This window comes from Theropithecus gelada, chromosome 5 (genome assembly GCF_003255815.1).
Source record: "Theropithecus gelada isolate Dixy chromosome 5, Tgel_1.0, whole genome shotgun sequence".
NCBI lineage: Eukaryota > Metazoa > Chordata > Mammalia > Primates > Cercopithecidae > Theropithecus > Theropithecus gelada.
In genome coordinates this window covers 38,489,539-38,509,706 of record NC_037672.1, presented here as the reverse complement: position 1 = coordinate 38,509,706, position 20,168 = coordinate 38,489,539, and the positions used below count along the sequence as shown (strand labels likewise).

Sequence of the window (20,168 nt, the reverse complement as noted above, 5' to 3'; positions counted from 1 at the left end):
TGCCACTCATCTCTAGCCTGAGTAACAAAGTGAGACTCTTTAAAAAAAAAAAAAAAACCTGCTTTCTCATTCTTATTCAAACAAGACTAGTGTTTTTGTTTTTGTTTTTATTTTGAAACAAGGTCTACCGCCACCAGGTCTGGCTAATTTTTCTATTTGGTAGAGATGAGAGTTTCGCCATGTTGCCCAGTCTGGTCTCAAACTCCTAGGCTCAAGCGATCCTCCTACCTCAGCTTCCCAAAGTGCTAGGATTACAGGCACGAGCCACCGTGCCTGGCTCCAAACATCGAATAATTTACAAAATGATTCGTTTAGTTGTTAATTCCAATAATTGTTTAGTTGAGGTCATAATTTGTATGGCACAGTAATAAAAGCTAACATTTCTTGAGTGATTACTGCATTTCATATCTGTTACCCATTTTAATTCTCACTAGTACTCTTAGATATAGGTGATATTATATCCCCATTTTACCAGACGAGGAAACTGAAGCTTAGAGGTGTTAAATTACTTGCCCGAAGGTCTTGAAACTTAGAAACTTGCAGGGCCAGGTGCTATGGCTCTCACCTGTAATCCTAGCACTTTGGGAGGCCGAGGCAGGCAGATTGCCTGAACTCAGGAGTTCGACACCAGCCTAGGCAACACAGTGAAACCCTGTCTCTACTACAATACAAAAGAAATTAGCTGGGCATGGCGGCATGCACCTGTAGAGAGGCTGAAGCAGGAGAATTGCTTGAACCCGGGAGGTGGAGGTTGCAGTGAGCTGAGGTCGTGCCACTGCACTCCAGCCTGGGCGACAGAGTGAGACTCATCTCTAAAAGGAAAAAAAAAAAAAAAAAGTTGCAGAACCAGACTTTAAATCTAGGCCTGTCATTCTGCAGAGCCATGCTGAACCAGCTAAGCACTACTGCACCATAGTTGCCGTCCCAAACAATTGCAAGTGTGGCTTACTACTCTAATGGAGAGGGTGTAGTTAGTAATGAGACTAACTTGGAAAGTTATATGCCCCTCATTCTCTTTACTATTTATTCATCTCTATATTAAGGTTTATGAGATTTTCATTTTTAAACATCCTAAAAGTTCTCAGCATAGGTTGTATGCTCATAAAAGGATGGTTTATAATATAGATAGATGGGCCTTTTCTTTTTTAACTTTCTTTCTAAAATTGATAATCACATGATTTTAAAACTATATAAAAAGATAGACATTGAAAAATTTAGCTTCTATTTCTGTCACTCTTCTCTACTCCCCCATTGTACCTTCACTCATAACTCCTTTTATTGGTTTCTTATCTATCCAACCACTGATTCTTTGTGCTTCCTTTCAAAGATGCATTTTCTACAAATAGAATCTGTTTTTTTTTTTTTTTTCCTTTATCTGCTTCTAATTTTCAATGAGAAGAAAAATCTCTTTAACAAAGGTTTACTCTTCTAGTTCTCTACGGTTCAGCACTTTCCCTTTGGGATGCCTAATTATATATTAGTAGCAAGAATTTGTGTCATGGGTGGTTTTTAAAAAATTATTTAATTTAGGCCGGGCGCGGTGGCTCAAGCCTGTAATCCCAGCACTTTGGGAGGCCGAGACGGGTGGATCACAAGGTCAGGAGATCGAGACCATCCTGGCTAACCCGGTGAAACCCCGTCTCTACTAAAAAATATAAAAAACTAGCCGGGCGAGGTGGCGGGCGCCTGTAATCCCAGCTACTCAAGAGGCTGAGGCAGGAGAATGGCGCAAACCCGGGAGGCGGAGCTTGCAGTGAGCTGAGATCCGGCCACTGCACTCCAGCCTGGGCAACAGAGCGAGACTCTGTCTCAAAAAAAAAAAAAAAAAAAAATTATTTAATTTAAATGGGTCAGTTGCAACAGATCACAGTATATTTGAAAATTATTTTGGGTAGGAAAAAAAGTAGACAGTCCCTCAGAGTATTCTGTGTTTGTGTATGATTTTGAAGATGCACTCTTGGACAGCATTCATTAAAAACCAAAACATGGTGAGCAGGTGTGGTGGCTCACACCTGTAATTCCAGCACTTTGGGAGGCTGAGGCAAGTGGATCACCTTCGGTCAGGAGTTCAAGACCAGCCTGGACAACATGGTGAAAGCCCATGTCTACTAAATATACAAAAAAATTATCTGGGTGTGGGGGTGGGCGCCTGTAATCCCAGGTACTTAGGAGGCTGAGGCAGGAGAGTCGCTTGAACCTGGGAGGCAGAGGTTGCAGTGAGCTGAGATCGCACAATTGCCCTCCAGCCTGGGCAACAAGAGTGAAACTCTAATAATAATAATAATAACCAAAACATGGTTCGTCACTAGACTGGTCAACATAGTAAGACCCTACAAAATGATTTTTAAAAAATTTCTACAAAATGATTTTTAAAAAATTACCCAGGCGTGGTGGTACACACTTGTAGTGCCAGCTGCTCAGGAGGATGAGGCAGGAGGATCACTTGAGCCCAGGATGGCACCACTGCACTCCAGCCTAGGCAACAGAGTGAGACCCTGTCTCAAAAAACAAAACAAAACAAAACATGATTTTTTTGTTTGTTTGTTTTCAGGCAAGGTCTTACTGTGTCACCCAGGCTGGAGTGCAGTGGTGCCATCTTGGCTCGCTGCAACCTTCACCTCCCAGACTCAGGTGATCCTCTTGCCTCAGCCTCCTGAATAGCTGGGACTACAGGCACACACCACCACACCTGGCTAATTTTTGTATTTTTTGTAGACGTGGGGTTTTGCTGTGTTACCCAGGCTGGTCTTGAATGCCTGAGCTCAAACAATCCACCCGCCTCAGCCTCCAAAGTGTGGGATTACAGGCGTGAGCCACTGCACCCGGCCAAAACATGATCTTTCTAATAATTATTGTCCACTTTTGTTGAAGTCTAATAGCTAACTTCCCTTTCTTATTCATTGTAGTTACGGCAGTCCCAGTCTTACTGCACAGACACAGAGTGTCTTCAGGAATGTAAGTACCGCTGAGACAGGAGGAAGGATGGCATTGGGGGCGGAATTAGAGGCCAGATGCCTGTGAATATTTGTCAGAATGTATTCTTACATTGCCTATTCTGGTGGTTACCAAAAAAAAAAAAAAAAAGACTGACACAAAAGAAAGAAATTATTCTCATAGTTCGCTCTTTAATAAGAAAATGGTTCTCCGTAATGTATTTGCTACTTGTCTATTTCATTCTTTAACTTAAAATTTTTTTTCATGACTCAAAAACCCTGTTTATTGCAGAACATTATAAAATAAGTATGAGGAAAAAAATGGCTGGGTGCGGTGGCTCACACCTGTAATCCTGGCACTTTGGGAAGCTGAGGCGGATCGCTTGAGTCCAGGAGTTCGAGATCATCCTGGGCAACATGGGGAAACCCTGTCTCTACAAAAAATACAAAAATTAGTGGGGTGTGGTGGTGCACAACTGCAGCCCCAGCTACTCCTGAGGCTGAGGTGGGAGGATCACCTGAGCTGGGGGAGGTTGAGGCTGCAGTGAGCTGTGATGGCACCACTGCACACCAACCTGGGTGACGGAGTGAGACCCTGTCTCAAAAAAAAAAAAAAAAAAAAAGAAAGGAAAAGAAAGAACTTCCAGAATACTTAATGATAACCACTGTTGACAAATTCGGGTATATCCTAGTCTTTTTTCTTGGTAAATATGTCTATAACAGGGCACTGTGGGCAGGTGTAACTGGGGCATCAAAGCTGCTTGCGCAAACCATTCACTCTCTACCTAACATCTATTTGCATCTGTTGGCAGGCTTGAGAATTCTTTTTTGTTTTTTTTTTAAGAGACAGTGTCTTACTTTGTCGCCCACACTGAGAGCGGTGGTGCGATTATGGCTCACTGCAGCCTTGACCTCCCAGGCTCAAGTGATCCTCCCACCTCAGCCTCCCTAGTAGGTGGGACTACAGGGATGCACCACCATGCATGGCTAATTTTTCAGAGTTTTCTGTAGAGTCAAGGCCTTCCCATGTTGCCCACACGAGTCTCGAACTCCTGGGATCAAGTGATCCTTCTGCCTCGGCTTCCCAAAGTGCTGGGATTACAGGCGTAAGCCAGCATGCTCGGCCACTGAGAACTTCTTAGCGGAGGAGGCCATTCTTTTCCATGTGTGGAAACTTTGGGTGGCTGTGGAGTTCATTCCTTTGGCTCTGACATTCACATGCGTATCAGGGAATTTGGCAGTGGAGAAGTTTCTCCACATGGGTTTATGGGCAGTAGTGATGGTAAAGTGAGAATCAGTGGAAAGATGAATACTGCATGGTATATGTAGGTGACAGACTTGGTGGCCATTATGTGACACATCTTTTTTCAGGATACTCAGAAATATTTTGAGAGATGCTTTAAGGGGAACTAGTAAAATAGTATTTAAACCAATCCAGTCTTGTATCAGAAGACTGCAAGAAGGAAAGTATGACATTCACAGGATGGTGAAGCCTGGCATAATTAGATTTCATATAAACTTACAGAAATGGGATCACATTGTATGTGTTATTTTTCACTACTTATAAAATATCAACATATATTTGTCTTACTATTTATTGAGCCAGGCATTGTGGCATGCTCCTGTAGTCCCAGCTACTTGGGAGACTGAGGCAGAAGGATCACTTGAGCTCAGGAGTTTGAGGCTGCAGTGAGCTATGATCATGCTACTGCACTCCAGCCTGGATGACAAAGTGAGATCCCATCTCAAAAAGAAAAAAATTATTGATTAAATAATAATTCATTGTGGGGAAGCACCAGTGTTTAAATGATTTCCTTTTACTAGAATCTTAGGTTACTGATACATTTTTTGCTATTATAAACAACACTTGAACATTCTTTGTGTGCATATGTTGGGGAGGACAAATAATTTTTTCTTCAACCTCAGAGTTCTTTGCTGAGACACCCTATAACAAAGGATAGATTGCCGGGCGCGGTGGCTTATAATCCTAGAATTTTGGGAGGCAGAGGCAGGCAGATCAGTTGAGGCCAGGAGTTTGAGACCAGCCTGGCCAACATGGAAACCCTGTGTCTACTAAAAATACAAAAATTAGCTGGGCGTGGTGGCACGTGCCTGTAGTCCCAGCTACTCTGGAGGCTGAGGCACCAGAATCACTTGAACCCAGGAGGCACAGGTTGCAGTAAACTGAGATCACACCACTGCACTCCAGCCTGGGTGACAGAGCAAGACCCTCTCAAAAAAAAAAAAAAAAGATAGATGAACAAGGGAAAAGCAAGTTTAATGTATGTGGCGTGGGAGAAACCTCAGTGCAAAGTAACTCAAAGCAGTGGCTCAGAACTCTGGCTTATGTAGCATCTTCAACAAAGAGCAATACATTTGTGGAAAAAGGGCAGAACATAGGAAAGAGATTTTAGGCTTTGAAGGATAAGAAACTGGGAAAGTGGCCGGGCGCGGTGGCTCAAGCCTGTAATCCCAGCACTTTGGGAGGCTGAGATGGGCAGATCACGAGGTCAGGAGATTGAGACCATCCTGGCGAACACGGTGAAACCCCGTCTCTACTAAAAAATACAAAAAACTAGTCAGGTGAGGTGGCGGGCGCCTGTAGTCCCAGCTACTTGGGAGGCTGAGGCAGGAGAATGGCGTAAACCCGGGAGGCGGAGCTTGCAGTGAGCTGAGATCCGGCCACTGCAGTCCAGCCTGGGCGACAGAGCGAGACTCCGTCTCAAAAAAAAAAAAAAAAAAAAAAAAGAAACTGGGAAAGTAAATATTTGGGAGGAAACTAATGGAGTAAGGTTTGTTTGCAGACTCCTCTGGTGCTGTCTCTGGGCTATTAAGTCTGTAGAGTTGTGTATAAAGGAGAGTTTGTATCCTACCTTTAGGCAGAAAAGAGGGGAATAGAGAGAGCTTTTCTTCTATTTGCTACTTCCTAATTGCCTACAGCTCAAAAATAATTCTTTCTTTCTTTTTTTTTTTTTTTTTTTTGAGACGGAGTCTTGCTTTGTTGCCCAGGCTGGAGTGCAGTGGTGCAGTGTCAGCTCACTGCAACCTCCGCCACCCAGGTTCAAGCAATTCTAGTGCCTCAGCCTCCCAAGTAGCTGGGATTACAGGCATAAGCCACCATGCCTGGCCTCTCAAAAATAATTTCTATGTGAAAGAGGCATATTTTGGAGTGATACGTTCTGGTTTTCTTCACACATTTTAAGGCTATTTACATATTGCCAAATTGCATTTATTAGTAGGTTAGTTGCTGATATGTAACATCTCCGAAGCAGAGCTGCCAGTTTATTATGTATATGAAACTAAAACAAGAAACAGTAAGGTAATCTTAAAGAGACTTGTATACATTATGATTTTTATTACTTTGTGAACTGGGTGTCCCATCAAATTCCACAGATATAACAACTTAGAGAAGTGGGAGCTAGTGCAGTGCCTAGCCTAAAGTAGAACTTTGGTCAGAACTTAGTCCATTTGGGCGATATATATGCCTTCAAGACAAGAAAGCAATAGAAACATGCATTGTTAGGACAATGGGTGGTGGTTCCCTCCCTCCAGACTTCTTTATGTTACTTCTCCAGTAGCATTCATTAACCTGCAGTGTACAGCTCAAATATTTGCCTCAACAGGTAAAGCTAAAACCTGTTTTCCTAGTTGAAAATAATTTTATTGAACCTCCCCATGGGAAAACAGGTGTTTATTACTTGTGCGGCTTTTGTGACTCTTGAACCAGCCCCACCTATAACCAAATATATTCATTCCTGTAGGTAAAATGTGACTTCCTAACTCTAAAAAGAAAGGTGAAACTTTGAACGTTCATTTAGGCATATCGGCAAGTTTTTCTTTCCCTCCAATTCTTTTAGCAGTTGGTAAAAATCCTTTCTGAGAGCTAGGCTTTTAAATGGTTAAACAGTAGTTTACTGTGAGGGATAGAATTATTTTTCTTATATTCTAAATTTTCTCCAGTGAGCTTATACTTTTTTCTTAAAATAATAAAACATATATTTTGTAGCTATCTTTATATTTAGATACATGTGTTACTATTCAATTGGAAAAAGTTATTTTTTAAAATTAAATATGTGTTTTAAGCTTGTGGGAATTGGAGGCTTCATAAGAATTGAAATAAGCCTTGAAGAAATATATGTTTTATTCTCTTCTCCTGACTTGTTTTTTACATTGGTTACTTTGGTTCACTTCTGCCTTTCATTTCTGTAGTTCTATTTTATATACATTCCATTGTCTTATTTTTTTACTCTTCCCCTTTTCACAGATGTTATTCCATTGTTTTAGAACAGTGTTTAATCATTGTGATATCAGAAATGTCATTTATTCGTTTAGTCCTAGAAGCAGCTGCTGGGTAGATTCAACGTTGTTAAAACACAGACCAAAGAGTAAATGGTGAAGACATATATAAATGTGTATATATATATATTTTTTGTTGTTGTTGTTGTTGTTGTTGTTGAGATGGAGTCTTGCTCTGTTGCCCAGGCTGGAGTGTAGTGGCGCGATCTCAGCTCACTGCAACTTCCGCCTCCTAGGCTCAAGCTATTCTCCTGCCTCAGCCTCCCAAGTAGCCAGGATTACAGGAATGCACTAACACACCTGGCTAAGTTTTTGTATTTTTAATAGAGACGGGGTTTCGCCATGTTGGCCAGGCTGGTCTCGAACTCCTGACCTCAAGTGATCCACCCACCTCCGCCTCCTAAAGTGCCGGGATTACAGAGGTGCGCTACCTTGCCCGGCCTGTATGTTCTTATTTATACAATCTATTTGGGCGTTAGCATTTGGCACTGAATATGGTTTGGGGTGTTTTTGTTTGTTTCTTGTTTTGTTCTGAGACAGGGTCTCACTTTGTCACCCAGGCTTGAGTGTAGTGGAGCAAACATGGCTCACTGCAGCCTTGACCTTACAGGTTCAAGTAAACCTCCCACTTCAGCCTCCTGAGTAGCTGGGACTACAGGAGCATGTCACCATGCCCGGCTAATTTTTTTTTTCTTTCTTTCTTTTGAGATGGAGTCTTGCTTTTGTCGCCCAAGCTGGAGCCCAATGGCATGATAGCGCACTGCAACCTCCACCTCCTGGATTCAAGCAGTTCTCCTGCCCCAGCGTCCTGAGTAGCTGGCATTACAGGCGTGTGCCAGCATCCCCAGCTATTTTTTTTTTTTTTTTTTTTTTTTTGAGACAGTCTCACACTGTCGCCAGGCTGGAGCGTAGTGGTGCAATCTCAGCTCACTGCAACCTCCCCCTCCCGGGTTCAAGCGATTCTCCTGCCTCAGCCTCCTGAGTACCTGGGACTACAGGCGCGTGCCACCACACCAGCTAATTTTTGTACTTTTAGTAGAGACAGGGTTTCACCATGTTGGCCAGAATGGTCTTGATCTCTTGACCTCGTGATCCACCTTCCTCGGCCTCCTAAAATGCTGGGATTACAGGTGTGAACCACTGTGCCTGGCCTAATTTTTGTATTTTTTAGTAGAGACAGGGTTTCCCTATGTTGCCAAGACTGGTCTTGAACTCCTGACCTCAGGTGATCCACCCACCTCGTCCTCCCAAAGTGCTGGGATTATAGGCGTGAGCCACCGTGCCTGGCTGCATTGTGTCTTTCTACCTGCTGTCTTCTTTCTTGGTGCCTCTGTCTGTCCCCCTGACCTCTTAGCTTTTATTTTTGGAATGCTCCAGGACTCAACCCCTGGATCATTTCCCTTTCTAGACACTCACTCGCTTGGTGATCTCATCTGGTCTCTTGACTCATTACGTGTATGCTGATGACTGTCTTTTGGGCATTTCCACTGGGATGTCTCACAAGGTGCCTCAAACTCAACATCTTAAGAATTTCTGCTCCTCTCGAGATCCTTCCTATAACAGTTAATGGCAGTTCTATCCTTCTGAGACTCATCCTTGGCTTCCCTTTTTCCTACACTGTTCAGTCACCTTTCAGCAAGCACAACCTTGAAGATACATCCAAAATTCTACTACTTCTCACTGTCGCACTGCCTCCTCCCTGTTCTAGGCCATCATCATCTCATATGTTAACAGATTATTGCAACAGGTTCTGTTGTATTAGTCTGTCTAATTAGTCTGTATTAGTCCGTTTTCACACTGCTAATAAAGACATACCCAAGACAGGGCAATTTACAAAAGAAAAGGGTTTATTGGGCTTACAATTCCACATGTCTGGGGAGGCCTCACAGTCACGGCAGAAGGTGAAAGGCACGTCTCACATGGTGGCAGACAAGAGAAGAGAGCTTGTGCAGGGAAACTCCCCTTTTTAAAACCATGAGATCTCGTGAGACTTACTATCATGAGAACAGCGCAGGAAAGACCTGCCCCCATAATTCAGTCACCTCCCACCAGGTTCCTCCCACGACATATGGGAATTGTGGGAGTTACAATTCAAGATGAAATTTGGGTGGGGACACAGCCAAACCATATCACTGTCTTTCTGTTTCTCCTTCTTCAGGACACAACAGATAGAGTGGTTCTGTCAAAATGAGAGTCAGATATCATCTGCATTTTGCTCAAAACTCTTCAGAGGTGGCTGGGCTCAGTGGCTCACACTTGTAATCCTATTTCAGGAGGCCAAAGCAGGCAGATTACTTGGGCTCAGGAGTTCAAGACCAGCGTGAGCAACATGTTGAAATGATATAAAACTTAGCTAGACATGGTAGCCTGTGCCTATGCCCAGCTACTCTGGATGCTGAGTTGGGAGGATCACTTGAGCCTAGGAGGTTGAGGCTGCAGTGAGCTGTAATTGAGCCACTGCACTCCAACCTGGGTGACAGAGTGAGACCGTCTCAAAAAAAAAAAAAAAAAAAAAAAAAAGCCCCTTCAGTGGTTTTCTATTTAATATGTAATAGAAGCCAAGGTTCTTCTTATGACCTATAAGGCCAACATGATCTGAATCCTGTTACTCTTTTGATTTAATCTTTTTATTTTCTTTTCTGGAGACAGAGTCTCACTCTGTTGCCCAGGCTGGAGTGAAGTGGTGCAATCATGGCTTACTGCAACCTCAACCCCTTGGGCTCAAGCAGTCCTCCCACCTCAGCCTTCTGAGTAGCTGGGACCACAGGTGTGTGGCACCACACTTGGCTGATTTTTGTTTGTTTGTTTTTTATTTTGTAGAGACAGGATCTCATTATGTTGCCCAGGCTGGTCTTCAACTCCTGGCCTCAAGTGATTCTCCCACCTCAGCTTCCCAAAGTGCTGGGATTACAGGCGTGAGCCACCACACCCAGCCTAATCTTTTTCTTACATCCCACCTCACTATCCCAGGTCACTCCACTTCAGCCACGTTGGCCTCCATGAACATCCCACAGGCTCCTGAATCAGGAGTTCTCGCTGTTCCTTCTGCCTGAAATGTGCTTCTTTCATAATCTCACAAATGACACCCTCACTTTCTTTACTTCTTTACTCTAGAGTGCCTTCTTAGTGAGGCTTCCCTTAGCCCCCTGCTTAAAATGTCATGTATTTCTTTTTTAATAGAATCCTTTAAACGAAAGAGAGGATGCTTTCCATTCAGGTTATCTTTCTCTAAAAAACACTAATCTGAAGTAACACCAGGGGGCACCCTTGCAGAACACAATATAAAAGTATAGGTTGAATATCCCTTATTTGAAATGCTTGGAGCCAGAAGGGTATTCGGTTTCACATTTTTTTAGATTCATTTACCTGTTGACCATAAGCTGAAAATGTGAAATGTTCTGATAAGCATTTCTTTTGAGCATGATGTCAGCTCTCAAAAAGTTTTGGATTTTGGAGCATTCTGGATTTTTAGCGTAGGAATACTCAGCCTGTAGTAGGATAACAGATCTACATTAGGGAATGATAGAGATCACCCTTGACTCAGCTTTTTGAAAACTGGTAGCTATGCTTAGGACAATGTAATTACTATATAGGACCAAAAATTACAGGGTTAGAGCATACGGGTGTATTGTCCACGTTCACTGCTATTCTGTTTTTGCTTTCCCCAGTGGAAACCTATATAAGTTTATACAAATAATCTCTCGGGATGGGTCAGCTCTTAGAGCCTGTCTCTACCTTTTCATCTTCTTGGTGTCCAGCTAAGTTAACGACTGCATTGTGAATATTCCATTTGGCATTTTATTTGTGAGGTCTCTGACCATCAACTCTAGTCATGTTTACTTGTAACCAAAAACTTAATGCATAAGCAAAATAGGAAATGCTATATTTTGGTGTATAAAATCCCTCTACATTTTTATGATTTGATATCTTTCCAGGCCATAAAGTGAAAAATACTTAACTTCTTAAAGTAAATAGTATATAGGGAGTTCCTAGAGACCCCGTCTTAGAAGGAAAAAAAGCTGCTCCTGATGTTCATATTTATCAGCTGCATGCAGTGTCAGGGAGTGTGAGTAGGCCAGTCCAAGTCTCGTTTTCCTGTGTTCTGAGACTTTAAGAGTAGGTCTTGTCATAAGGGACTGTGAATAATCACAGAAAGCCTATAGTGACCCTCTTATTTCTTGTCCCTAAATATTTTAAGGAGTCTAAGTCAGTTCAGATACCTAGTGTTTTCGACCCCAAGATACTTTAGGTTACTTTTTTTGTTTAATTCTATTAACTTTTTACATAAGGTTCAAAAATCAAGAAGTTAATTAGTATACAGTGAAGAGTTGTCTTGCCTCATATTCTCCCAACTACCCAGATCCTTTCTCCAGGCATTATTGGTCTTCTCTGTATCTTTCCAGAGTGTCTTTGTACATGTACAAGCAACTATAAATTATTTGTCTCTGTCGCCCAGGCTAGAGTGCCGTTGTGCCATCCTGGCTCACTGCAACCTCTGCCTCCCAAATTCAAGTGATTCTCATGCCTCAGCCTCCCGAGTAGCTGGGATTACAGGCATGAGCCACTACACCCGGCTAGTTTTTGTATTTTTAGTACAGAGGGGGTTTCATTATGTTGGCCAAGCTGGTCTTGAACTCCTGACCTCAAGTGATCCGCCTGCCTTGGCCTCTCAAAGTGCTGGGATTACAGGCTTGAGCCACTGTGCCCAGCCTTGTCTCCCCTTTTTAGACACCATTCTTCACCTGCTTTCTTTTTTTGTGTGTGTGTGTGTGTGTCAAAAAAGCATACCTCATAGAGACTTTCCTCAAAAATTGTTTACAGCTTTATAATAATTCCATTGTATAGATGTACCATAATTTATTAATCAGGCACTCTTGGCAGACATTTAGGTTTGTTTCCAGTTTTTTGTTAATAATCTTGCATGCTATGCCCATGTGATAGTACATCCCAAAGTCAATCTTAATTTCATGGGACTGCTGTAAACAGAAAAGGACTGGCTGTGACCAAGAAGTTCTACTTTAATTGGTTCACCTAGTATCCTATTCTGAGATGGGCCGTGAATTAGTGGAGGATAGGAGAAAATGATGTTATCAAACCTTGGAGGTCAGGAAAACTGTTTCCATTTAGCTTTTTAAGTAGAGAAATTCTACCACAGGCTGTTACCCTTCAGAAAATTTTAGAGGCATCCTTCACTAATTTTTCTTCCTCCTCCTCCCACCAGTCCAGTTAGTTATCAAGTGTTGTGCTCCTTCCATCCCGTTATCACTTTTCTGTATTCTAATTGATCCTAATACTGGTAATGGATATGGTGTTTTTTGTTTTTTTTTTCTTATGGAGACAGAATCTCACTCTGTCACCCAGGCTGGAGTGCAGTGGCGCAGTCTCGGCTCACTGCAACCTCCACCTCCCAGGTTCAAGAGATTCTCCTGCCTCAGCCTCTCGAGTAACTGGGATTACAGACCCGTGCCGCCACACCCCGCTAAGTTTTATATTTTCAGTAGAGACGAGGTTTCACCATGTTAGCCAGGCTGGTCTCAAACTCCTGACCTCAGGTGATCCGCCTGCCTCTGCCTCCCAAAGTTAATGGATAATGTTTATTGACTACCTGCTGTGTACCAGGCACTTCGCTAACCGCTTGTCATGTATTGACCATTTCAATTGTCGTAGCTGCTCTGAGATGATGGAAATACTTCCACTTCACTGGTAAAGAAACTGAGGCTCGGCTGGGCGCAGTAGCTCACACCTATAATCCCAGCACTTTGGGAGGCCCAGGCGGGCGAATCACGAGGTCAGGAGATCGAGACCATCCTGGCCAACATGGTGAAAACCCGTTTCTACTAAAATACAAAAAATTAGCCTGGCATGGTGGTACACACCTGTAGTCCCAGCTACTCGGGAGGCTGAGGCAGGGGAATCACTTGAAACTGGGAGGTGGAGGTTGCAGTGAGCCAAGATTGTGCCACTGCACTCCAGCCTGGTGATAGAACAAGACTCTGTCTCAAAATGGTAATAATAATATTAGAAGAAGAGGAAGAGTAAAAGAAGAGGAAGAAGAAGAAGGAAGAAGAGGAAGGAAGGAAGAAGGAAAGAAGAAAAAGAAAAAGAAACTGAGGCTCAGGGATTATATATCTAAGAGATGGTATATTCAAACAGCTATGAGATGGTCTCAGTTCTTAAAAAGTTAATTAGGAGAGACAGGAAACCTTTCCTTCAAACTAGAAATGCTACACTAGTCCAGAGAAGGCAGAGGAAAAAGTGGGTGGAGGAAATGGAGATTTTTATGGAAGAGGGATATAGCATATAGGTGGATAAATGGAGTTAGTTGTAACAACATGCTAGACGGGAAATAATGAGTAACCCAGGAAGACTGAATTTGCATAGTTGGCAAATGCTGCCAGACAAGTTCGCATTCAACTGTTGCATCAGATTCATTTGGAAAGCTTTTAAAAAATATCGTTGGTTCCTGTTCCCACCCCAAAGCTGCTCCTGAATCAGATGGTTTTAGGCAGTGCCTTAGAATCTGTGGTGTTGATACTGTCACAGGCTATTCTGATGCATAGCCAGGCCAGGGAATCATTGGCTAAAGAAAGAAGAGGGGCCAGGGGCGGTGGCTTATGCCTGTAATCCCATCACTTTGGGAGGCTGAGGTGGGTGGATCACCTGAGATCAGGAGTTCGAGACCAGCCTGGTCAACATGGAGAAACCTTGTCTCTACTAAAAATACAAAAAACTAGCTGGGTGTGGTGGTGAGCACCTGTAATCCCAGCTACTCAGGAGGCTGAGGCAAGAGAATCACTTGAACCTGAGAGGCGGAGGTTGCAGTGAGCAGAGATCGTGCCGTTGCACTCTAGCCTGGCCAGCAAGAGTGAAACTCTGTCTCAAAATAAATAAATAAATAAATAAATAAATAAATAAATAAAGAAGAGGTATGGGGCATGACTAGAGCAGTGGATGCATTTTCTGAGAAGTGGTAAGAGGTAAGATTAGATGAGTAAGGCCAAATCATATGAGGAAAGGCTGAGCTAAAGAATTTAGAATTGCTGGGCACAGTAGCTCATGCTTATAATCCTGGCACTTTGCAAGGCTCAGGTGGGTGGATTGCTTGAGCTCAGGAGTTCAAGACAAGCCTTGGCAACATGGCAAAACGCCATCTCTACTAAAAATACAAAAATTAGGGCCAGGTGAGGTGGCTCATGCCTGTAATCCCAGAACTTTGGGAGGCCAAAGTGGGCAGATCACTTGAGCTCAGGAATTTGAGATCAGCCTGGGTAACATAGTGAGACCCTGTCTCTAAAAAATAAAAAAAAGTTTTAAAAATATTTAAAAAATTAATCGGGCATGGTGGCATACTCCTATAGTCCCAGCTACTCAGGAGGCTGATGTGAAAGGATCGCTTGAGCCTGGGAGGCAAAGGTTGCAGTGGGTTGTGATTGTGCCACTGCACTGCAGCCTGGGAGACAGAGGGAGACACTGACTCAATAAAAACAAAAACAAAAACCCAGAGTTGAAACAGTAGGCAGTGGAAACAGTTATCACGTTGATCAGCAGAGATGTGTTAAGAACAGAGGGGATTGTTTGTTTGTTTGTTTGTTTTGGGGTTGAGACAGGGTCTATCTCTGCCACCCAGGCTGGAGTGCAGTTGTGTGATTACAATTCACTGCAGCCTTGACCACCTGGGCGTAAGTGATCCTCCCACCTCAGCCTCCCAAGTAGCTGGGATTACAGGCCTGCACCACCACACCCAGCTAATTTTTTAATTTTTTTGTGGAGACAGGGGTCTCACTATGTTGCCCAGGCTGGTCTCAAATGCCTGGGCTCCAAGGATCCTCCTGCCTCAGCCTCCTAGAGTGCTGAGATCACAGCCATGAGCCACTGTACCCAGCCAAGAACAGTTTTAAGCAGACTTTTCTGGCAGCGATAAGCAAGCAGGAAAACCTGCAATAGGAACCAAGCTAGGAGATAGTTAAGGGAACTAAGAGTCTTATTACTATTGTGAGATTCTAAAAAAGAAGTGGACATTACTATTTTGTTGTTGTTGTTGAGATGGAGTCTCACTATGTTACCCAGGCTGGAATGCAGTGGCATGATCTCGGCTCACTGCAACCTCCGTCTTCTGGGTTCAAGCAATTCTTCCACCACAACACCCCGAGTAGCTGGGATTACAGGCGTGCGCCACCATGCCTGGCTAATTTTTGTATTTTTAGTAGAGACTTTTTGTTTGTTTGTTTTTTACCATGTTGGCCAGACTGGTGTTGAACTCCAGACCTCAGGTGATGCACTCGCCTTACCCTCCCAAGTGCTGGGACTACAGGCGTGAGCCACGGTGCCCGGCATGAGATTCTAAAAAAGGATCAGGCATCGTTTGTCTAGAAATATGAATTAGTAAACTTGGAATCTGAGGTTTAACTCTCTTAAGCTCCAGAATTTTTTACTTGCAAAGAATATTAAAAAGTCATGGCTGGGCATGACTACCGACTGACACCTGTAATCTCAGCTCTTTGGGAAACCCAGGCAGGAGGATTGCATGAGGCCAGAAGTTCAGCACCAGCCATTTTGCCCAGGCTAGTCTTGAGCTCCTGAGCTCAAGTTCCTGTCTTGAGTTCCTGCCTTGGCCTCCTAAAGTGCTGGGATTACAGGCATGAGCCCCATCAGGTCTGGCCTGAACTATTATTTAAAATAAAAATAATAGTATAGGTTGAATATCCCTAACCTGAAAATCTGAAATTCTCCAAAATCTGAAACTTATTCAGTGCTGACACGATGCTCAAAGGAAATACTCATTGGAACATTTCAGATTTTGGATTTTAAGATTAGGGCTGCTGAACCAATAAGTGTATTGCATATATCCCCAAATCTGAAAAAATCTCAATTCTGAAACACTTGTATACCCAAGCATTTCACATAGGGACACTCAACATGTATTTGCTTTTAAAAAAAGAAAAACAAATCACTCTGGAGACAATATAGAACACAGGGGAAGCAGGAGTAGATATAGGGAGATCCCTTAAGAGGCCACTGCAGTAGACCAGATAAGAGGTGATGGTAGCTTGAGCAGGAGGGGACATGGAGCTAAAAGTGGGCAGACACAAGTGATATTTAGGAGGAAAAATTGCAAGAAACTTCATAATGGATTAAATACAGGGTTGTTGAGAGAAAAAAAAAGGTGTTTTCTTAGGTTTCTGCCCTGGGCAACTGGATGAATGGAAATCCAGTTTGGTAGTTGGGGTGGAAAGGGGTAGGGCAGGGGGAGATGCTCATGATTTTTGTTTGGAATACTAAAGTACTGAATATGTTAAATGGAAGGTGGGATTTCTGCGTTTTGTTTCGTTTTGTTTTGTTTGAGACAGAGTCTCGCTCTGTCGCCAGGCTGGAGTGTGGTGGCGTGATCTCGGCTCACTGCAACCTCTGCCTCCCGGGTGATCTCTTGACCTCGTGTTTCCCAGATTTCTGCATTTTTAAGAAGTTTTCAGGTGACTCTGATGTATACCATTGTTTAAGAACTCTTGATGTTGGCCAGTTGCAGTGGCTGACGCCTGTAATCCCAACATTTTCGGAGGCCAAGGCAGGTGGATCACCTGAGGTCAGGAGTTTGAGACCAGCCTGGACAACATGGTGAAATCCCATCTCTACTACAAATAAAACCCGGAGGCAGAGGTTGCAATGAGCTGAGATCGCGCCACTGCACTCCAGCCTGGTGACAGAGCGAGATTCCATCTCGAAAAAAAAAAGAGAGAGAGAGAGAGAAAAAGAACTGTTGATATAAAGAAAAAGAAATAGAGAATTATTGATGGAGGAGTATCCAACTGTTAGATCAGACAGTGGGAATGACACAGAAGACAATGGAAGAAAGTGGTTGGTTTTTGTTTCAGTTTTGAGACAGGGTCTGGCTCTGTTGCCCAGGCTGGAGTGCACTGGTGCAATTACAGCTCACTGCAACGTCCACCTCCTGGGCTCAAGCCATCCTCCCACTTCAGCCTCCTGAGTAGCTGGGACCGCAGGCGCACACCAGCACACCTGGCTAATTTTTTAAAAATTTTTTTGTAGAGATGGGTTTTTGTCATGTTGCCCAGGCTGGTCTCAAACTCCTGAGTTCAAGGGATCTGCCCGCGTTGGCCTCCCAAAGTGCTGGGATTACAGATATGAGCTGCCACGCCCGGCCTGTTTAGCTGTTTCTAGGGAAGTGACTGGGGTTGGAACAGAGGCTATAAGCATTCCTGTCCATCCTGCCTTGGGCCAGCTCAGCTCTTTTTTATGTATATTTTGTGCTAATTTGTTTGCCATAAGACTTCTTTGCAGCAGGGCCAGTGCAACTCTTAACTTGACTTTGTCTCCTTTTATCACTAGCCTTTTGGCCTCAGCAGTGCCACCAATTCCTTTCCTTTTGTGGAATTGGGCCCTGGACCCACTGACCCCAGTGCAGTGTATCAGATTAGTTTCAACATCTTGTCTGGATTTCTTTTACTTTTTCCTGAGGCAAGGAGATCAAAACCAAACAGCTGTAGTCTTGACAAGCTATTTTAGTAATCACCTAGGGATACTACATTTTCCTCTAGAAATCTAATCTGTAATTTTTTTTTCTTTCTTTTCTTTTCATTTTGTTGTTGTTTTCTTTTGGTTTTGTTTTGTTTTGTTTTGTTTTGGTTGAGACAGGGTCTTGCTCTCTCGCCCAGGTTGGAGTGCAGTGGTGTAATCTGAGCTCACTGCAACCTCTGCCTCCTGGGTTCAAGCAATTCTCGTGCCTCAGCCTCCAGGTAGCTGGGACTATAGGCACACGCCACCACACCTGGCTAATTTTCGTAGAGATTTTGCAGTCTCACTAATGCACCTTAATATAACAGTTTCTCTTGTGAGGTATCACCCTGAGTTTTTTGTCTCAACTCCAAAATGATTAAGGAGCATGGTCACAAGGGTGAAGTTTGAGCGAAAATGTAATAAGCAAGAGAAAGCTCTCTGCAGAGAGGGGAGTCCGAGTGGATTGCTTGGTTACAACTGAATGCAAAATGTTTTTATAAGAAACTGCGGCCAGGCACGGTGGCTCACGCCTGTAATCCCAGCACTTTGGGAGGCCAAGGCAGGCAGATCATGAGGTCAGGAGTTTGAGACCAGCCTGGCTAACATGGTGAAACCCCATCTCTACTAAAGATACAAAAAATTAGCCAGGCATGGTGGCGGCACCTGTAATCCCAGCTACTGGGGAGACTGCGGCAGGAGAATCACTTGAACCCGGGAGGTGGAGGTTGCAGTGAGCTGACGTGCCACTGCACTCCAACTTGGGCGACAGGGCGAGACTCCGTCTCAAAAAATAAAAAGAAAGAAGAAAAAAAAAGAAACTGCTCTCCTCCTTGTAACTGATTGAGTAATTTTTCTTATCAGTAAAGCTGTCTGTGCAACTCCCTTTTTCCAGCTGTGGGATTGTTTCTAAGCACAAAGCACAGCTTCTCTTGTTTGTATAACTGTGGGTTTTTTTAGGTAAGCCCCACTCCTCCCTGTACAAGTTCCCATGGAGCCCACTGTGTATATGCCTGAAAAGGTGAGGAAACTTTTTCCTGGGAGCTCACTAATTATACAAAGAACAAAAAGGCTTCTTTGCTTTACTGGTTCCTTATCTGTCCAGACTTAACTGTGCAGCTGCAGCAGCTGTGATTTTTCAGGCAAGCACTTCTCGGGGCCCAGCCTTAACTGTTTATCTAACGGATTTTCCTTTTCTTTCCCCTCAGAGATGGGGTTTCACCATATTGCCCAGGCTGGTCTCGAATTCCTGAGCTCAGGCAATCTGCCCATCTTGGCCTCCCAAAATGCTGGGATAATAGGCGTGAGTCACCGCATCCGGCCATTTTTATTTCTGAAAATTGAGTTCTCTAATATACTTCAATAAAAAATCTGTGTTTCATTTATTAGAAATTTGTTAACCTCATATCAGGCACTGTGCTAGGCACTTGTTATTTCAAATTAAATAAGACATGGCTATGTCAAGGAGCCAGGAAAAACTGATACCTGTATACTTACATACATCCCTGTCTAGCTTTTTTCTCTTGATAAATAGAAGACAAAAAATTGATAGAAGATAAAAACTGATTAAATTTTAAAATATCTAGACCTGAATTCAACTTCTTTGTGTGAAAAAGAAGGCCAAAGTCATCTCTTTGGTTGAGACTGTAATTAAAGGGATCTTTTAATGTATATATTATGCAGCCCGGATGTTCCCTTTCTTTTTCATGATGCCTCTGTAATTAAGATGCAGATTTCCCCCCAAAGGAGAGTGTTTTTTCTGTGGTCTTAACTCAGATTCATAGATCTCAGCAAATCTATGGATTCGTGGCTTTGTGGGTCCTTAAACCTTCCACAATTATATGCAAAATTGTGGAATTTGGTATACATGAGTGCTTTTCATATTTATTTTTAATCCAGAATGGATCAAAAAGAACAATCATGAAGGATGTAGGTGCCAGACACAGGGCAGAGGTAGCTAGAAAAGTTGATCTTAGGGAAGTTAGGGCCCCTAGCCTCACTAATCTACAAACATGGCACGGCCAGCTTGCCTTGCAAAGCCTCTGTTGAAGGACCCCCTGAATTCTTAAAATAGAGTTCTTAATTTTTATCAAATTCTCAAATGATTCTGTTACCCCAAAATATTAAGAATTATTGTACTATTGGCCGGGCGCGGTGGCTCAAGCCTGTAATCCCAGCACTTTGGGAGGCCGAGGCGGGTGGATCACGAGGTCAGGAGATCGAGACCATCCTGGCTAACATGGTGAAACCCCGTCTCTACTAAAAATACAAAAAACTAGCCGGGCGTGGTGGCGGGCGCCTGTAGTCCCAGCTACTCGGAGGCTGAGGCGGGAGAATGGCGTGAACCTGGGAGGCGGAGCTTGCAGTGAGCCGAGATCGCACCACTGCACTCCAGCCTGGGTGACACAGCGCGAGACTCCGTCTCAAAAA

General features: G+C 43.5%; 1 protein-coding gene across 2 annotated transcripts in view; it reads left to right on the top strand.

Moving 5' to 3' along the window:
• SMIM14 (small integral membrane protein 14) overlaps positions 1-20,168 on the top strand; it is a 79,490-nt gene that overhangs the window by 52,239 nt on the left and 7,083 nt on the right. For both annotated transcript variants that reach the window (XM_025386412.1, XM_025386413.1), the window contains exon 3: positions 2,907-2,955. In XM_025386412.1, coding sequence (XP_025242197.1) covers positions 2,907-2,955 — 49 coding nt within the window. The remainder of the gene's footprint in view (positions 1-2,906; positions 2,956-20,168) is intronic.